This window comes from Agelaius tricolor, unplaced genomic scaffold (assembly GCF_023055355.1).
Source record: "Agelaius tricolor isolate 1412-34295 unplaced genomic scaffold, bAgeTri1.0.p SCAF_3, whole genome shotgun sequence".
NCBI lineage: Eukaryota > Metazoa > Chordata > Aves > Passeriformes > Icteridae > Agelaius > Agelaius tricolor.
In genome coordinates, this window is record NW_027269263.1 from 47,051,181 (window position 1) to 47,070,584 (window position 19,404).

Genomic DNA, 19,404 nt, shown 5'->3' on the forward strand with positions numbered 1-19,404 from the left:
GGGCAAATGTAGCAAAACCTCTGTTTTGTCACAAAAGTAACCAAATATATTTCTCACTCTGTGAGAATTAGGAAGACTGATTTCTTTAAAGTATTTTTTCTGACTATAATTTTATTTAAACAACTCCAGCACAGTGGTTAGTAACAGAGAAAAACTAATTATGTAAGAATTATTAATGATGCAAAAGGTATTACTAACACTAAATAACAGACAAGCAACATTACCTTTAGAAAATGTCACTGTATTACAACTGATGCAAGCTAAAAAGAAAAGTAACTGAAAGCAAGCTATTTTAAGGTAAGCAGTATATGCACCTGCATGACATTTTGTCCAGAAGGTAAGAAAAACATTGCAAAATACCTTCTTGTGTCAAACAATCCTAATATTTTTTATTTCACTCTGTAATACTAAAATATTATGAAAAGGCATCTGCTTATGCCCCTGGTTTGGTTCACACATAAATACTGAAATGCTGAAGATAGATGAGCTTGTGGTTCCTGTCACAACTCCTAAAGCTTCAGTCTGCTCTTGATTCATATAATTATAGTGTCACATTATCAACAGGATGAACTATATCCCTGAGCAATTTCGAGCCAAATTAATTAGAGGCAGCAATGCCTTCTGTCCACAGCTGCCATCAGTGACAATGGAGGCTTGTGGAGGTTCAGCAGTTTGGCATTTCAAGTGATAAGCATCTAAATATAGGTTTAGAAATCTCATTTAAGAGATCTAATTTAAGAGATCTAGTACTGGCCATGTGTAAATTTTGCATTTCAAAGTCTGGTCTGTCAGATTTCTGTTTACACAGTCTGATCCAAAATATGAAAATACTTTTATCTGTAAGTAAAACTAATGAATAGTATAAGGCAGAAATGTTTACCAGGCATTTGATCCTAGATCTTCTCCACAAAGCTCACCACCCTGGCCCTATGCCCTAAACCATATACCTGCTTTTCTATTGTTCTGCCTGGAAAAAATGGGGTTAGTGAGGTGTTAGGGATCCCATTTGTCTGAGATCTTGAAAGGTCATTTATCCACTTCCTTGCCCAAAGAAAAGAACAGCTGGTCATGCATACAGTTGATAGTCAGCTCAGGCTTTAGGAAGAGATAATCACCAAAAATGCCTGTGTTGTGGGGTGCAAATGTTGATGTGAAGGAAAGCATGACATTCTTTTTAGTATTTTTCCAGTTTTTAGATATCTTTATTAAGACAAGTCATATTATTCATGTAAAAGATGGAATCTATTAAATTATGTATTTTTCAAGCAATCCTGCCATGTCACAAAATGAGAAACTAATAGCATTCAAATTCTGAGTAAGTGTGTGTGGAGGGGGATATTGGCAGAAATATTAATTATATTATTCATGTGAATATTTTACACTTGGACATGCTTAGTAAAACCACCAAATATTTATTTAACACAACATAAACTATGTCAACAGTCTAAGACTTGGTCATCTATATTATATCTGCCTGTATGACAACTCATTTGAATATCTATGTTCAACACTTCACTCATATCTTACAAAATGCAAACCATCCATCTTCACCTCCTTTTGACATGAGCTGAGCTCTCATCGCTAGAAGGTGTCCTCCAACTTCATATAGTTTCTCCATCATTCCATATCCTCACCCTTTTTTTCCATTAGGTGCACTATTTGGACACTGATTTGAAGACTTCCCCCTCTTCTCTATTATTTTTCCAGTTCCTGATGCACAGGCAGGTTTTGTTTTCCAGACAGTGTTTTCTAAACACTGTTCCTCCACAGTTTTATTTTTTAACTTTTCTTGTGTTAAGAGTTTATAAATTCTTTGTAATAGGGAATATGTTATCTCTCTTTACACAAGCATACAAAGCTCACAAGGTAAAATCAATGTTTAATAATAACTTAAAATCCAATAAAGTTAAAAACTGAATGGTACTTGAAAGTAATTCATCTTTTTATTAAACTCTGTAGGATGTAATTTCTTGTCCCCTATAGAATACAACAAAATGCAAAAAGCTAAAATCTCTTACTAAGTTGTCACAGGAGTGCCTTTACATACATCAGTAACACTTTGTTCTTACTTGCTGGACAAAACAATATCCAATATCATAAAGAAAGGTGGTAGCTTTAGTAATTCTGAGCACTGCCAGGATTGCAGTTACAATTTGGTTGCTTGCTTGCTTGTGGCTTGAGTTTTCCATGTTTGCTTTCACCTAGACTGTGGAAGGGACGTCTGGAACTCAGTTACTCCAGCTTCTCATGTCAACAACAAGTTAGGTCAGCCATGCTTCTGTCTAGCCAAATTAAAAAAATACAGTGATGGAAAGTGTATGATCTCCTGGGAAACCTGTTGCAAAAATGTGTCACCCTGTTAAATGAAAGTACTATATCAGCATGAGACAATAGATTATTCAGTTTAGTATCTAATTTACCAAGTGGTCTCTCTTAGATCTTGCCAAAGAAATTGATGAGTTCTTTCAAGTAAACAGCATAAGGACTGAACTTCAACACTGATTTTTTTTTTTCTTAGCAAGGTCATTCTCTTTCCATTACAATAGAGGCACCCTGGGAAGAGTACAGCAGGTAAAGCATGTGTTTTACCTCCCCCCACTTTGACAGACTGGAGACCCAAAATTTGTTTCAAAATAAAATTATTTGTGCACAACAATGGGCATGCTGTAAATATAAGAATATGTGTAAAAGCATTATCTATATGCAGCAACTATTATTTGCAAGAGAATTAAAATGTATTGTGCAAATAATCCATTGTGAAATAAAATTATTAGAAGAGATTTTGTTTTTACTAAGCTTTTTGTTTTCTTTAACCCAGGTATGGTGACATGGTGCCAAAGACAATAGCTGGCAAGATTTTTGGTTCAATATGCTCCCTGAGTGGGGTCTTGGTCATTGCTCTGCCAGTTCCTGTAATTGTCTCCAACTTCAGCCGTATATACCACCAGAATCAACGAGCAGACAAGCGCAGGGCACAAAAGGTGAGCGTCTAATTTTCCCCCCTTATGTTGTTGAACAATAGATAAAATGTGATTTTCTATATGCTGTGTGTCATTATAATATTTCTCGTCAAGGGGATCACTATATGTATGTGCTACATGCCAAACCATGTCCTAGATGCAAGTACTGTCTGATTTGTAGTGAGGGGACAAAACCCAACTCAAACCAAAACAGATTCATCTATCTTTTCTGTCAAAATGTACAGACCTATTATTTTGGTAATTAATCCCATTTATTAAACTAGATCTAGGATTTTTAGACAGTAGCTGCAGTCTCACCCACTGAAGATTCTTCTGTGCTTTTTCAGGCAGGCTTTCTTTCTACCTCAGTCTTCTGAGGAAAAATAAAAAACCAAAACAACCAAACAACCCAGCAAACAAACAAGGAAAACCCTCAAACTTCATAATGATTTCTAACATCTCTGCTAAAAGATTGCTTCACTAATCCAGGTTTAAAGTCCCAGATTCAGTCTCCAGGGGAATCTGATTGTTGGGGAACTTGTCTCCTCAGCTCTATTTTGCTTAAAAGGCTTCAGATAAACAGCTCAATTAGATACAAAAAAAAAGAAAGTAAAAGTCTGTTTTTCCAGCTTCCTTGATTTGCTGAGTCTCTCACTAAAATATCCACTAGATCTACAAATGACTGCTTCCCTTCTTGAAACATATGGACAAGGTCAGGGGTTGGGAAGAGAAGTATTTATCAGGAGTGATGCAGCCAAGCCTGGACAGGCACTTACATCTCCACATCACTGCCAAAGCACTTGTTCTAATCCACTTCTCTGAATTCTGTATGGCAGGCAGCTCAGAGAGCACCCATTGTGACCTGCAGCCCTGCTCTGGGAGCTGACATGCCTTTACCTCCTCTCCTCTGTGGATGGCAGTCACAAGGCTTTCAATGCCACACAGGTGGCATGATTGCCAAGGCTGAGGTTTCACCACCTGTGCTTTTTGTGGACCTGTGGCCTCTCTTTAGAGGTCCTGAGTCTCCAGTGATCTCAGGAGAGCAGGATCATTGCTGGGGGAAGGGTGCAGGCAGACCATGGCTGGGGACTGCACATACAGACCAGGGAACACAGGCAGATGCAAGCTGCATCTGCTTCATATCAACAGCAGCACCACAGTCAGATACAGAATGTTCATGTGTTTTCCTCTGTCCACCTTTTTGACTGATTTCTTCATTAAAACAAACAAACAAACAAACAACAAACAAACAAACAACCCCCACCCCAAACCAGTGAAATAAATGTATGCAGTGATACTATTCTCAGATTATCTTAAAATCAGGACAAACAGCGGTACATGGCCAAGAAACTCATTGGCCCAGGTGGAAGATAGAGCACCACCCAATGGCCACATCTTGGAGACATGCTGCCAGATGAGGAAGATGCTATAAAAAGAAACCAGATGTATCACAAGAATGTCCCACCTCTCTAGAAACCTGATCTAAAGTACGCTGCTTCAGGGCTCTAAATCCCATACTTTATCTGTCTACTAATCCCACCCACTCTTCTGCATGCTGTTTTGTCCCACAGCCTAATTCCAGCTGTGTGTTCCCCTCTTTCACAGCTGACTTCATGTTACTTTTACACTAACTTGTTTTTGTTAAGAGCTTTTCTACTCCTTTTTGTGGAATGGCAGCAGGGATCTGTACCTCAGCCAGGACACAGTGCTCCTGCCAGTGCCCCTGAGCAGTGTGGCAGTTATGGGTAACAGGTCTGCTCAAGCCCAGCAATCACTGCGCCTGTTCTGAGCTTTCATAATAGCTGCAAACCCAACCATTTCAGATTGAAACTGTGTCCTACTGCATGCCACAGAACAGAGTTTTCTAGGCCTGCTTTACATTTGTGTCATGGTTTAACCCAGCCAGCATCCAAGCCCCATGCAGCTGCTCACTCACTCCCCCACCAGCAGGATCAGGGAGAGAACTGGAAGCATGAAAACACAGCCCCACACCAGCCACTGTGAAGAAAATTAACTCTACCCCAGCCAAAACCAGCACAATTTGTCAATGAAAAAGAAATGGACACTAAAAAATATCTCACAAAAGTTAAATTGCTAGACTGGCTGCTATTCCCCATAATCTCTTCCTGAATAGGAACTGCTTGAGTTAATAGCTGACTTTTTCTCCTTGCAAACAGTGAGCTCATTGTATGTTTCAAACAGGAACACAAAGTGATGAATGGCAATCCTGCCAAGCGTTTTTTCCTCTACTCCCCAGAACAATGCCAACAGCAAGGATGAGAGATCTCTTCTGACTGTGTTTATCCCCTTCTTGCTTTGGAGAAAATGGCTTTGAGGTCTGATTGACCTAGCACTGGATGTGTGTTTCATTGATATCTCCTATTGCAAAGGCAATCTCTTTCAATCTAAAATGACTGAGATGTTGAACTGAATATTGTTCTGATGGCCTAAAAAAGAAAGAAAATCAACAAAAAGCACTTCATGGGTACTGTATAGTCCATATTTAACCATAAAATATAGCCTTGCATTTCACAGGGGGTTTCTACTACATTGTAAAAGAATATTCAGGCAAAAAGGTCACATTATTGAAGTTTGAAATTCCTTCTTCATTCAATACAATCGAGGCTTTACACCATTTTCTAAAATAAATGTTTCCCTAGGCACTGAACTTGTTTCTGTTCTCTGAGGCTGCAGAACATAAGCCTTAAGAAGGTGCTGTTTCACGGAGAGCAGCACAAACCCCTGCAGGCAGTGGTACCTCCTGCTGGCTGCAACAGCTTCCATTGGACTGAGGCAGTTGTACCTTTGAATTGAGCGACTTTATCAACACCTCACACAGAAGTTTAATCAAGACAGACTTCAGAAACAGCAAAACACTTAGGCTGGAAGGAAACTGAAGAGAAAGTTTTTTGCTGAAGAGTTGAAATCTAGTTCCAGAAGCACTGACAATTTACAGCAGAAAAATATTGTCACTTACATTAGGATTGTTAAGAGCCATGCAACCATCATTTCATGCACTTACTGAGTTCTTCACAGTTATTCAAGATTAGACAATTCCACTTGTTTGTTTTTGGCAAAAAGACACTGCACATTAATGGTTGGGAGAAGATGGAAGAGAGAAATTTATTTATACACCATTGCATTTTGAATGGATTTTAAAGGAAGCTCCTGCTTCCAATCATAAAAATACATTGTTGTAATTGCCATGAAATCCCAGTCTGTAATACAGAAAATGTTGGCAGGATAAGCCAGCTTTCTGCTGCAGTACAGGAAACCCCTTGCAATCAGTATAAACAAAAACAGACAGAGGGTGGGGGGAAAGAAAGGAAAAATCATCTGTGCTTATGAAAACATTGTTTTCTATCAGATAGTAAGGTCCAAGGATCTGGCCTATCCTGACAGGAAATGGATGAATAAATAATCCAAACTAGACATTGAAATTCAGGGCATAAATAATTATGCCCTGGAGTCTTACTGTGCCTTCTTCTCAAACAGTTTTATCAGTACTGAGACAGTTTTGAAAAATGCTATTTGTGGAGATTTTCTCAGCTAGAGACAACTTCAAGAGGTTGTTATTTTGGTTGCCCATTAACTTTGGGCAAAGTTAATGACAGTTGTCTTGTCTTGTATAGAGACAATGAAAGGAGGGGAAATGAAGAGGGGAAGGGAAGGGAAGGGAAGGGAAGGGAAGGGAAGGGAAGGGAAGGGAAGGGAAGGGAAGGGAAGGGAAGGGAAGGGAAGGGAAGGGAAGGGAAGGGAAGGGAAGGGAAGGGAAGGGAAGGGAAGGGAAGGGAAGGGAAGGGAAGGGAAGGGAAGGGAAGGGAAGGGAAGGGAAGGGAAGGGAAGGGAAGGGACAAGAAGGTTTAGGAAGGGTTGGATATGATTTCCTGTGTTGTATGTGATAGGTAGCAAGGGCTAAGGTTTGGCAGGACAATCACAGTCTCATGTTCACTGGGATGACTACCAGCCCAGGGAAGAGACAGGAGGAGGCACAGTTTCTCTCTTGGAAGCTGTCTGGCCACTCCATGGCAGCCTGGACCCAAAGGTGCACTCCCAGCAGCAGCAATTATGATTATAAAGTCCTTCATACCCTGAATGAAGCATGCCTTGCTATGTGCCTTTTCCATACGTGTCTTTGGGAGGAAGAGCCTTGTGTCCTCTTGGCCAACAAGTGCCTGAGTGCAGTACATCTGCCCAGTGCTGTTCATTACCTGAGGAACAAAAGAGCCTTAGTCTTAGTTGCCCAAGCACTTTCTAGAGTACTGGAGTGACTTTGCATGATGGCTCAACAGAACAGCCCAACAACCATAATCAGCTCCAAAATTTTACTTTAGACATAAAATTCAACCTGAATCGTTCATGCAAGGATCGTCTTCTACCTTCAGAAAGCAAAACATATCCTGAAGATTGGCTTGGCTTTGCTATTTATTAATTGTACATGATGCATTTATCTGTCAGTTATGAATAATCAGTTACTAGCTAATTATAAATAGCTCTAGGATAAACTGCAACAACTGCTTAACAGCATCTGGAAGGCTAGAACTGTGTTTGCAGTAGGAAACCCTGCTAGCCATTTTGACTTCTTTATATGAGACAAGCTATTAATATCAGGAGTATTGCAGAAATATAACTAACAGTAACTTATCCAGGATTTTTGAGTTTAGCAAAAAAAAAAAAAAGCATGTAGAACTCGTGTTTATTGAATAATAATTTAAATAGATTGTGAAAGCAAGGCACCACTCAAGAAATGTATGAACCTTATTTAATTCCATGTCCATTAATGTGCAAAGTAAACAGCATTTTCTTCTCTGTTACATATTGATGTCATGCAAATAATTGTCAGCTAATATGAAATCAATCATTTGCAATTACTGAAAATTAGACAATCAGAGCATGAAATGTAGGCATGGTTTTTCGCTTAAAAACAAACACACAGGGTAGATTTATGAAACACCAAACCAAAAAAAATTATATAAACAAAAATTCAACTGATTTTTTGGACAACATTCACCCTTGTTCCAGGAGCCAGTGTTGTGGTTGAGCACAGGCAGGCAGATAAAGCCCACCCTGCTGCTCACTCTCCTTCCCAGAAGGATGGGGTGAAAATAAGAAAGGTAAAAGTGACACTTGGAGGAGCAGAAAAAGCCTTGGCTCTGTGCAAGCACTGTGCAGCAGTAACTTAAACATCCCTGAATTGTAAACACTGTTTTCAGCACAAATCCAAAACACAGCCCCATACTAGCTCCTGTGAAGAAAACCAGCTCTGTCCTGGCCAAAGGCTGTGCACAGAATGACTGTGAAGGAATTTTAATATTTTAAATGTACAAAATTATTAAACAATAATAACTAAAAGGTAAGTAATTAATAACTTTTGAGTTTTCATAGTAAAACAATTATGTAACCTGGAGAGCAGCAAGAGCCAACAGCAGTTAAGCACTAAATTACCTGGGCTACCCTGGCTTCTTGCACAGAAAGTTGAAGAGAATTTTGCCAAAAATTATTCCCAGTACCACCATAAGTCCTGTCCTAAAACCTTCCTGATGAAATCATTCTCTTAAAATAGCTGGACAGCTGAGGGCATCTGAGTGTCAAAAGCTGGATGTTGCAAATACCCCACAGCGCTACATTTAGCTCTACTTATAACCTTGTGAAAATAAATGTTTATATTTCTAAAACTGACAGAGCTAAATGTTGTTGAATTCCCTTTGTGAGGTTTCTGTGAATGCAGCCCTGTACAAAGATCCAATTCTATGCTGTAAAATTCGAAGCTAGAAAACAAAAAGACATGCATTTAAAAGAGAAGTTCAGTGCAAATACAAGGGATGTGGGAAAAATTACAGCTGGTCATCAACTTCTTAGGAAGAATGGAGATGAGATTATTTGGGTTGAATTTCACTAAAATATGCCAAAGAACTATATTTCATCTACATTTTTTTAGTCCTAGACCATGGAAAGATTACCAAAATCCTAGACCATTCTTTTAGTCCTAGACCATGTAAAAATTACCAAAGTTTCATACACAGGAAATCTTCATAGCAAAGATATCATCTACTTTAGGAGAACTTAATACTTTCTTTTTTTTTTCCCTAGATATTTTATGAAAGAGGAGGATTGGGAAGGGCTTTGAAGTGGTTGAAAGAGGCAGTTGTCACTCCCATTCTGTTATACATGACAGAAAATGCAGACTAAAGGACAATGCAGCACTTCTGTAACCACAGTTTTCCTGATGTCATCACATCATTTTGATGCCTTTCATGGGAGTTCTATCCCCAGCACACAGCCCTTAAAATCCTGTGGATGACATGAGCTTTTAATGATGCCTTGATAGGAAATGTGAGAAGTCACTAGACTGCTCATGCTCCAGGCTCATATATAAATCAGGCAGAAGCACTGAAAATAAATCTTATCACTTTAACAGATTTGTAAACACCTCCAGTTTCTGCAGTATTTTCTCTAAGCTGAAATATAAACATGGAGGCCACAATATCTGCTTCCTCTCTTCCTCTCAGATTTACTGTCTTCTCTTTGGTAAATGATATAAATTCAGGCCATCTGAATGAGTCTCAGCTGGAAAGATGTATACTATTACTTTCTAGCTCACAAAAGCTTTCTAAGATGCAATAAATTCATACTTGCAAAGCAATTTTAAATCTTCACATGGAAAGTACAACCTTCATATTATATGTGTCATGGCACTGATATATTAAGATAGTCTGATGGACTGTTATGTTTTTCATATTTCTTTATTAAACGATGCTGTGCCATAATTATTGCTTCAATCACTAAAGAGAAAATGAATATGCATGCTAAAAGGAAAAGCAGAACTAATGTGTGTTAAATGTCTGTTCATTAAATCTAATGAATCTCCATGTATAAAGAGCAGACTAAAAAGTACCACAGCTAAAATATTTGTGACTGAAATCACTTATTTATGAAACTCCTCTAAAGCATCTCGAGCTCCTAAGACTAAACTTTTATATATTTATGAACATAACCAAGTGCACTTGTCCCAGCCCATGACTATTCTGTGGTGCAGGTAAGACTCCTTCCCCCACCCTTCAACCCAGCCTGTTGGGGTTGCATCACAGGAGCACTATTTAGAAAACAGCCTATTTTCTGAGCACTGAGCCCCCTGCTGGGCTGGTAGCCCTGGATGCTCCACCTAAGAGCCCAAGTGAGCAAGAGATTGGGAGCTGGAACAGTTCCCCACACTGCTGGCTCCTGGGAACCCCAGGCCAGGTCATCAGGGATCTTTTCTCCTTACCATTAAAAGAAGATGCATTAACTGCATTGCTGGAAAAGCTATGGTCACCAAGAAAGTCAATAAACAAATGTGTTATCTTAAACTGGGCAATATATCACAAAATAAATCAATAGCATCTTATGTGAGCTTTTTGGCTCAAGGATGCTCACATGTAGAGCATTGCTTTATTTTCTTTCAGAACAATTAAATGATAACAAATGCATGACATAGCATAAGCCAGATTTCAGCCATGTTAGCTGTTAGCTGTCATAAATTCCTTGGCTTGCTTTTGAGAAGATCTGTGAGTTTGAGGCTGTGAGTGCAAAGAAATGTGGTGTTGAGCCATTCCTCTAAGTCAGTTAATTATTAATCATCATGCCAGAAAGATCTGGTGGCTGCAGTGACTGGGCTGCGTCCCTCTCTAAGCACATACTGACATTTAATGTCACAGAAATTTGGGGAAGGGGGGAAAATACTCTCTCTATTTTTTTAAAATGTCCACAAATTAAATATCAGATATGAAAATCCCTACTACTATATCAAAGTTGGATTTTCAAGTGCTTTACTCAATCTCCTGTGCTTCAGCAGCCATTTAATTCCAGATGCTGCTAGGCATTTAGTTTTCAGAATCAGAAATCTAACCATGAAGACAAACCCAGATTCCATCTTACACATGTAACAAGCCACAAAAAATAGAGAACCAGGATGCCATCCTAGTAATTCCATAAAAGCTTCTGTTTTCCACATTAATGGTTGAGAGAGTCCACTCTTCATGCTTTCCCCTAATTCTGTGTTCTGTGTGTTGTACAAAATTCAGTGGATGAAAAATGTCTGTCACTTGTGAGCTTCCTTCTACTCTGGATTAAAGTCACCTTCACAAGCAATGAGGCTCACCTGAGAAATCAGAAATTTCTCTCGGTAATTGGTACCTGCAGTCTCTGAAAAATCATGTTGTGAACAGTCTATGACCAAATATGATAAGTATTAAGTCTGGTTATACTGACAGAGATGAAGGGGTAGGTGGAGGCTGGTGAGGAGAGGTGTCTTTCAGGGCTTTGTCTTGGGACTGGTGCCCTTCAATATGTTCATCAATGACACCAGCAGTGAGAGCAGGTGAGCCTCAGCAAGTCTGCAGATGACACAAAGGTGAGCAATGCAGTTGACACAACAGAAGGAGGAGTTGCCATCCAGAGGGACCTGGACAAACTTGAAAAGTAGGCCCATGAGAACTTCATGAAAAATCAAAAAATTCAAGTGCAAAGGGCTTGCACCTGGGTCAGGACAATTCCACATATGAGTACAGGCTGGCAGAGGAGGCAATTGAGAGCAGTCCTGTGGAGAAGAACCTGGGAGTCCTCGTGGATGAAAAGCTGAAGATGAGCCAGCACTGTGCGTTCACAGCCCACATCCTGGGCTGCATCCAAAGCAGCACGGCCAGGAGGGCAAGGGAGGGGATTCTCCCACTCTACTCTGCCCTGGTGAGACCCCACCTGGAGGGCTGCATCCAGCTCTGGAGTCCTCAGCTCAAGAAAGACATGGACCTGTTGGAGCAGGTCCAGAGGAGGGCCACAGAGATAATCCAAGGGCTGGAGCATCTCTCCTGTGAAGACAGGCTGAGAGCTGGTGTTGTTCAGCCTGGAGAAGAGGTGTCTCCAGGGAGACTTTAAAGCAGCCTTCCAGTACCTAAAAGGGACTTAGAGAAAGGAGGGAGAGAGATTTCTTATACAGGCAGACAGTGACACAACAAGGTGCAATGCTCTTGATTTGAAAGAGGGTAGGTTTATATTAGATGTTGGCAAGAGATTCTTTATTAAGGGGGCAATGAGGCACAGAAACAGGTTGCCAGAGAAGTTGTGTTGCCCCACTCCTGAAAGTGTTAAAGGCCAGGCTGAATGGGGCCCTGAGCCACCTGATGTAGTGCATGGAATCTCTGCCCATGGTTGGGGTTTGGAACTGATGACCTTTAAGGCCCCTTCCAACCTAAAACATTCTATGATTTTAAAATGGCCTGGCAAATATTCAGGAATGCAACTGGGACACAGCATAAAAGCACTATTACATTTTGGTACTCCAAAAACCCAGAAGACCCTGTGAAACCCACTCATAGATGTCACAATGTTACATTTTTTCTGAACTGTTTATTTCCCTTTAAAGAGATTTTCACGGCAATAGCAACTGAAATGGATGTCCATGTTTCTGCCCCACAAGACATAAGGAGTGGCAGTTGCAGCAATGCAGAACCAAAAAAGGCAGCACTTCCATACTGATCTGTCTAATCCCTTCTCCAAAGTCCTTGTTCTTAGTAGCTGGTACATGCAAGCAAATAAAAACTCCTACCAAATACATTTTAAATGGGAAAACACTTGTGATTTGCTCCACCTGGAGGATGGATACAATGCAGTCTGTCAGTCACTGTGAGATTGGTATTCATAAGCAGCTGATTCCAATTAGCAGTTTTAGACAAACAGGGTAATGGCTGTGAGTACAAATGGCACTCTTCACTTGGTGTGTTTTCACAGAAAGCCAGGCTTGCCCGGATCCGCGCTGCCAAGAGCGGGAGCGCTAATGCCTACATGCAGAGCAAACGGAATGGCTTGCTGAGTAACCAGCTGCAGCAGGTAATGTTTGTGTTCCCCCCACCTCTGGAGTAACCACTTAATGACAGCCCAGCAGTAGCTTATTCTACTTATCACCAGGGTGAGTCACCTTGGGGCTCTGGGCAATGTTATCTTTAGAGGTAGATTAAGGAAGGATAAACTGGACAATTACTATCATTAAGGGAAGTTGTGAGAATCAATGGTGGGGTATTAAGAGATGAGGGAAATGTCCAGATAGAAATGCTGGATTCAATGTAACCCATATTTTTGGAGTTAGATCCTGTAGAAGACCTCATTAAGGAAAGTACAGAGCATTTGCCTCTTAGGAGGTGGGTTGGATTAATCTCACTTGGCTTTAAACAGGTAGAACATGGGTCACAAAACCAGGTTTCATCATCAGTAAAGGAAAAGGCAGCTCTTGAATACTGTTTGCAGAGAGGGCTGTTGCAGAGTGAAGTATTCCCTCAAAGCACCTACTTGGGTTTAAGGGAGAATCCTGGTGATTACCTCAGATGCATTATAATCTAATGTTATCTGAAGTAAATTCCCTGCTCCCCCCTGCCACAGAAGCCAGGACCAGCAGCTGGGACTGGGATCCACAGTGACCACCCACGCTTCTGGGAGGCAGCCCTTGGCTGCTCAAAGCTGTACCCAGCCTAGGAAGACTGCAGACAGAGTGGTTTTTAATCCCTGCCATTTTCTGGCATCTAGGCTATTCCCTGAGGAATACAGGAAGGCTTTTATTCCTCTGTGCCCTTTCTGCTCAATACATGTTAAACAGCCGGATACTTAAACCTATAGCCAGAAGAGGAGGAAGTGGCTGTCTGTCTATCTGTCCTGTCTAGCATGAGAGATGAGCAGTCAGAGCCCTTGTTTCCTCTTCTGCTTGAAAGAACTCAAATATTTGAATGAAAAAGACACAAAATAGCTTAATTACCATGCAGATTTCAACTATCCCATGGCTGAATTATATTCTTTTCTATTATCCCACTTCCTCCCCTATTTGGTTTTTTGCTTTCTAATGAATAATTATGAAAGCAATTAATAAACAGTGGATGCTTTCTACTTAATTCTTCATTCTATGTCAGTAACATTTGCTATACACTTTCTAAACCCAGTAGATTAGGATCACTGACATGAATTTTTGTGTAAGCAGCAATACCACAAATTCTTTAGTGCTATGAAGTGATCCTGGGAGGACAGCTATTTTTAGTTTTCTTCAAATGAGGCATATTCTCAGGAAGAACAAATATTTTACTGTAACTTAAATTGATTAAAATTTTAAACATGTGTTGATCCAACATTCAAAGCTTATGTGTTGATTGCACTTGTAAATAGTTCTATTTTATCCATGCATAAAAGATCTAAGACGAAAACATTTAAAAGGAGGTGCAAGGGAAGGAAGGAAAATAGTTTGATTAAAAAAAAAGCAAAAGCAAATTAAGGTGCAAAATAATTTTTGGTACACTTTGTAGACGAAGCGTTGCAGTTACGCTACCATGTACAATCCAGATTAGCTCTGATCAAATGTTTGGATAAGAACCCTCTTGTTCAAAACTGAGAATAATACAGAGTTTTATGTATCAACAGTCCTCCAATGAAGAAGAACAGGCTTTTGTTGGCAAATCTGGCTCTTCCTTTGAAACACAGCACCACCACCTGCTTCACTGCCTGGAAAAAACTACGGTAAGAAAAGAGAGCTGTGTTTTCCTGAGAATTGCAACACCAGCCTGGTTTTGAATGTTTCCAGTTCTCTTTTCTAATTAATGAGCCTTTATATTAAAGCAGCTAGCTAGGAAGAAAAGCCATTTTATCTTATTGTAAGGCTTTATACCCAATGCATATAAATAAGAGAGATGTAACTTCTGCTATATTTGATGGAGATCACTGTGAATCTCAAAAAAAAAAAAAAATACCCCCTCCCAAAACAAACAAAGAACAAAGACTTAAAATTTTTCCCGCAACAAACATTGCTAAATTTTGATACATTAAAACCCGATATATGTGTGGAATTTAATGTTCTCCTTTTGACACCATGTCTTTGAAATAAAAGGGCCCAGTTGTTATGTCAATTAGCAATACATCACCCATATGCTTGTTGTGTTTATGTCTCCTTCATTCTTACTTTAGAAGTAATAATTTTATAAAATGTGCTGTAGGACAGAACATTTTACTTGCTATTCAGAGCACACTGTGGTTTGTTTTGCTAAGATTCTTGCTGGGTCCTTTTGAAACTTTTGGAGACATTTTGTACAAGAACCTGATAATAGCAATTTGCCTTTAAAATTTTTCCACAGTAGAATATTGCAAACATATTTAAAAATCTAAGTAATAACAACAGGTCTTGTAAAACTTTCATAGAAATAATGGAAAAAAAATTCTAATTATTTGGTAGGAGCTCAATTCACCTCCCAAAGTTTCACCTTTCCTCTAATCATAATGGAGGAGTCTGTAAAACTTTTTTTTTTTTTTAATTTTTCTTTAAAAAATGAAGTCTGTAAAGCAGGTATTATCTTTTTTCTTGAATCCACATTCTTCATTCCTTCTGTTGGGTTCTGCTACTGGCCCTGAGCTCCTATGATATATTAACACAAAAATATATGCAGCAGTTCCAAACTGTATTCTGGAGATGATGCATTCCTAATATTTTAGGGGCCAAAATTTTTGATATTTTGGCCCCTCAGCATTTGGAATCTGACAAGTTTCTGGTTCGTTGTAGGACAGGAAGGGTGGTGTGTCTTCTTAAGGCTCTCACCATCCTTTGTGGTATAACCATCATGATACTGAGAAAAGGCATATTTTCTTTTCTGTCACTGAAAAGTCAATAGGATAAGATCTCACCCACCCTCATAAATGCAGAGTAGGCAATGTTATGGACTTCTGTGAAGATTGCATTAATAATGAAACTAATTGCACTAAAAAATATATTTTACAAATTACTTTTAGCTAATTTAGGAACAGTTAATTAATAAGTATAATTAAATCAATTAACTTGTGCCATTATAGCATTTCAAAATGTTTCAACTCTATATTAAAAGTTCAGTCAATAAAACTCTTTAATCATTGCTCCATAAAGGTTTTAGGAAGCACAAAATTACTTTTAATCAGACAAATAACAGAGTTCTTGGCAAACATACTGCAAGCCCCTGAATGTAATCTCACAAGAGCAATTAGGTTATTTTTCTCTCTGAATTTTATGCCTACTATGTGATCATATTCAAAATCTTGACTGTGACTGACATATGCCTTATAAAAGTCATTTGTCAAGCAAGTTCTTTTTTTCCTTGTCACTTGAAATTTACATTCTTCAACACCTCTTAATTCACACAAACGTATGTCTGAGTGAAGAACAGAAAAAATGGAAATAAAAATGTTATGCCTATAAAGGTATTTCCATTTGTTGCAAACATTTGGCCAGAGTTGTTATTCTCTTTACTTTGTTCACATATTTTATATTGACCCCATATGGCAATTCTGTAAAACATCAGCATCTTTCCAATTAGAGCAAAATTTTTTAGGGGAAAAGTAATTTACCTCATTCTAATACACAAAAATGCAACAGGCTGACAAAATTGATGTGAGAGTAAGTAGAGTGTAAAATAATCCAGAAAATGCTCCTTAAACAATTCCTCTAAAACATTGTCAGGATATGCAGACTAACTCCAGCAGTAAATGGAAAGAGTTTTCGTGAAAAAGGAGGCTTTCTCAAACTGCATGCAAACATATTTCAATCTCTGCCTAGTTTAGAATAAGTATAAAAACTTGTCCCACTCCCCTGCATCTCCTCCCCTCCCTTGCCACCATAAGTAACACCACTATTTCATGCTCTTTTGCATGTATAGAAAGTGTGGGAATTGTGGCTGTGTGTGAAATACTCCCTAATTACTTGGTTAATTAATGTAAACTGGTTATTTGAGTGGATTTGGATTCATATTTGTGACCACCCTATAAAACTACTGTCTTTCCTGGGACTGAGTGAAGACTGCATGAATAAAGAGGACTTCATTTGATTAAAATGCTCAGTCCTATAAACTGCTTTTCATACATCCATCTACAGTAAATAGGAACTTTTTGGATGCTTTCAAATAACTATCTCATCTCTTCTAATCAAAATTACTGTTTGTTTAAATGTTCTTTCTTTTAGATAGATGCATACCTCAAAAATGCTGTTTCAGATCCTGATTTCTAAGATACAGTTCAAAAGGAAGTCTTATAAACTTATCTGGAAAATATTTATCAATTTTATTATATTATAGTTCAATATAATGAATCTTACTTATTTTCAACTGACATTTAGAGTGTTTACAAAAGCACCTCTTGCATTTTATTAATAAACACAATCCTCTACTTTGTGGCACTTCAAAGATTGTACAGATATTTATAATGCAAACTACACTACAACCACATGCTATTTTGCAAAATAATTTGGATTAACATTTTCTTGTTAATTTTGTTCCAGTGTTTACATTTGTATTGGTATTCAGCCCAGACTAATATGGGCTAAACACTGTAATCAAGAATAAGCTAACTTTCCCAGTTTATTCAGTTGTGTCAATTTAAGCCGTTAAACAATCACGATTAATATGTTCACTTCAATTATCTTCCTGTGTGTGCTTTGTCCCTTTGTTGGATCCCTCTGGGCTAGAACCATGAGTTTGTAGATGAGCAAGTCTACGAGGAGAGCTGCATGGAGGTTTCTACAGTGAACAGGCCCCCGAGCCACAGCCCCTCTCTGTCGTCGCAGCCAGGCGTGACGGGCACGTGCTGCTCGCGGCGGCACAAGAAGACGTACCGCATCCCCAACACCGCCGTCAGCGGCAGCCGCCCCGGCAGCGTGCAGGAGCTCAGCACCATCCAGATCAGATGCGTGGAGAGGACACCCCTGTCCAACAGGTACTTCATGTGCATGGGCACACCCAGGGCTGAGGCCCCTGGCTTTGTTAGGGAACTGATGCAAAGGGGCTGTGGCCTCTGTAGGCAGGCGGTGAGGCTGAAGATGAGAGTCCAATACTCATCTAAAAAGAGGAACTGCTACTGAAATATTCTGTGCTTCCTTTGCTTCAAGCTTAATCCAAAATAATGGAAATAGTCTCCAATATATCCAAAATAATAGAATAGTCTCCCTCTCTATCCATTTCTGCCCTCTCAGGCCCTCCTCACAAACTACCATGCCCTATTCACAGCAAACAGCATCCACGTTTTACCCCACATAAAATAGAGCACCAAATGTTCTATCCTATGGACAAGTCCATAAAAAAAAAATTTCACACAGAAAAATGTCCAGTTCAGATATACGAGATGAGCAAGTGCTCTGTCTGTCCCTTCTTGGTTCAGAGGCATATGAAATGAGACTTCCTTGCATTTCTGCAGAGCAGAGAAATATAACTGATTCCCAGGGTCCTAAGTGTAATAGTCATAAGGAAAACTCTTCTAAATAAAAAAATATGAAATGGATAAGAAAAATGTATTTCCTTGTTTGAGGAGTTATTACAAAAGTGAGGTAAGTGCAGTTTAAGAGTGTGTAATTTATTGAATGTCCCTGTACTCTCAAAGTAAAGTATTTGGCTTTTACATATATCCAAATGTCACCTCTGAAAACACAGCAAAGGTCCCAGAAGGCGCAGAAGTGTTTTCTATTGATCTCACGTATGCCACCCTTTAATAAAGAAGTATTTTCAGTACAAGTTGCTATAGAGATTGTCTTGTTAAGCTACATTTTGAGTAGCTTCCTATGTATAGTTATTACATTTGGATTTCACTTCCATGAACAGTCCAACAGCTTGGAACTCTTCAAACTACTAAAGATTTTCAGCTGTTATGCAATGAAACCTCCTGGCCAGCAAAAAGCTCAAATCTATCTTAGTTTTTCAAGAAATACTCTGGATTATCAGAAATACTATGGAAATACCTGGATCCATTCTTTTTCTGCTAGAGGACATGCCTGCACCGTACTTCCAGATGCCATGTAGATAAAAACAAAAAGCAGCATCTTTGTGCTCAAAAACAAAAACACAAGCATAAAATGCTGGTTTCACCTTGAAATAGTCTGAGTTTTTCAAGTCTTTTACTTTGAGGAGGTACTGCAGCAACTCCATGAACATATTAACACAAATTTAATTAGTGCATATAATAGAGTGCCTTACCATTGTGTAAAAACAGAATATACACAGAATCACAGAACCACTAGGGTTGGAAAAGACCTCCAAGATCATTGGAGCAGTTATTAACCTGGCACCACCATGTTCACCACTAAATGACATTTCCAAGGGCCACATCTACATTCCTTTTGAACATTTCCAAGGGTAAACCACTTCCCTTGGCAGCCTGTTCCAATGTCTGACAGCCATTTCAGTGAAGAAACTAGTCCTAATATCCAAATGTTATTAAATAAGCATGGTATTGAGGAATATGCAGGAGACTTGGACTGGCCCTTAGTTTCCACTTTCCTGCATAGTAAGCAACTTGGCTATGCTAGCTTTGCAATGGTTCCTCTGTCCAGAAACACAGGTGATGGCTGAGAAGTGCTGAAATGGTGGGAAGGAAGGGAGAAAGGGACATGGACATGAGCATAGCCGTGGACCATCTGCTGCTGGGGTACAGTGGG

The 19,404-nt window shown here is 39.3% G+C and overlaps 1 protein-coding gene across 2 annotated transcripts in view; it reads left to right on the forward strand.

The window, feature by feature from the left end:
* Positions 1-19,404, forward strand: part of KCND2 (potassium voltage-gated channel subfamily D member 2) — a 266,377-nt gene that overhangs the window by 243,642 nt on the left and 3,331 nt on the right. For both annotated transcript variants that reach the window (XM_071423720.1, XM_071423716.1), the window contains exons 3-6: positions 2,819-2,981; positions 12,723-12,821; positions 14,391-14,486; positions 17,446-17,693. In XM_071423720.1, the coding sequence (XP_071279821.1) occupies positions 2,819-2,981; positions 12,723-12,821; positions 14,391-14,486; positions 17,446-17,693 (606 nt within the window). The remainder of the gene's footprint in view (positions 1-2,818; positions 2,982-12,722; positions 12,822-14,390; positions 14,487-17,445; positions 17,694-19,404) is intronic.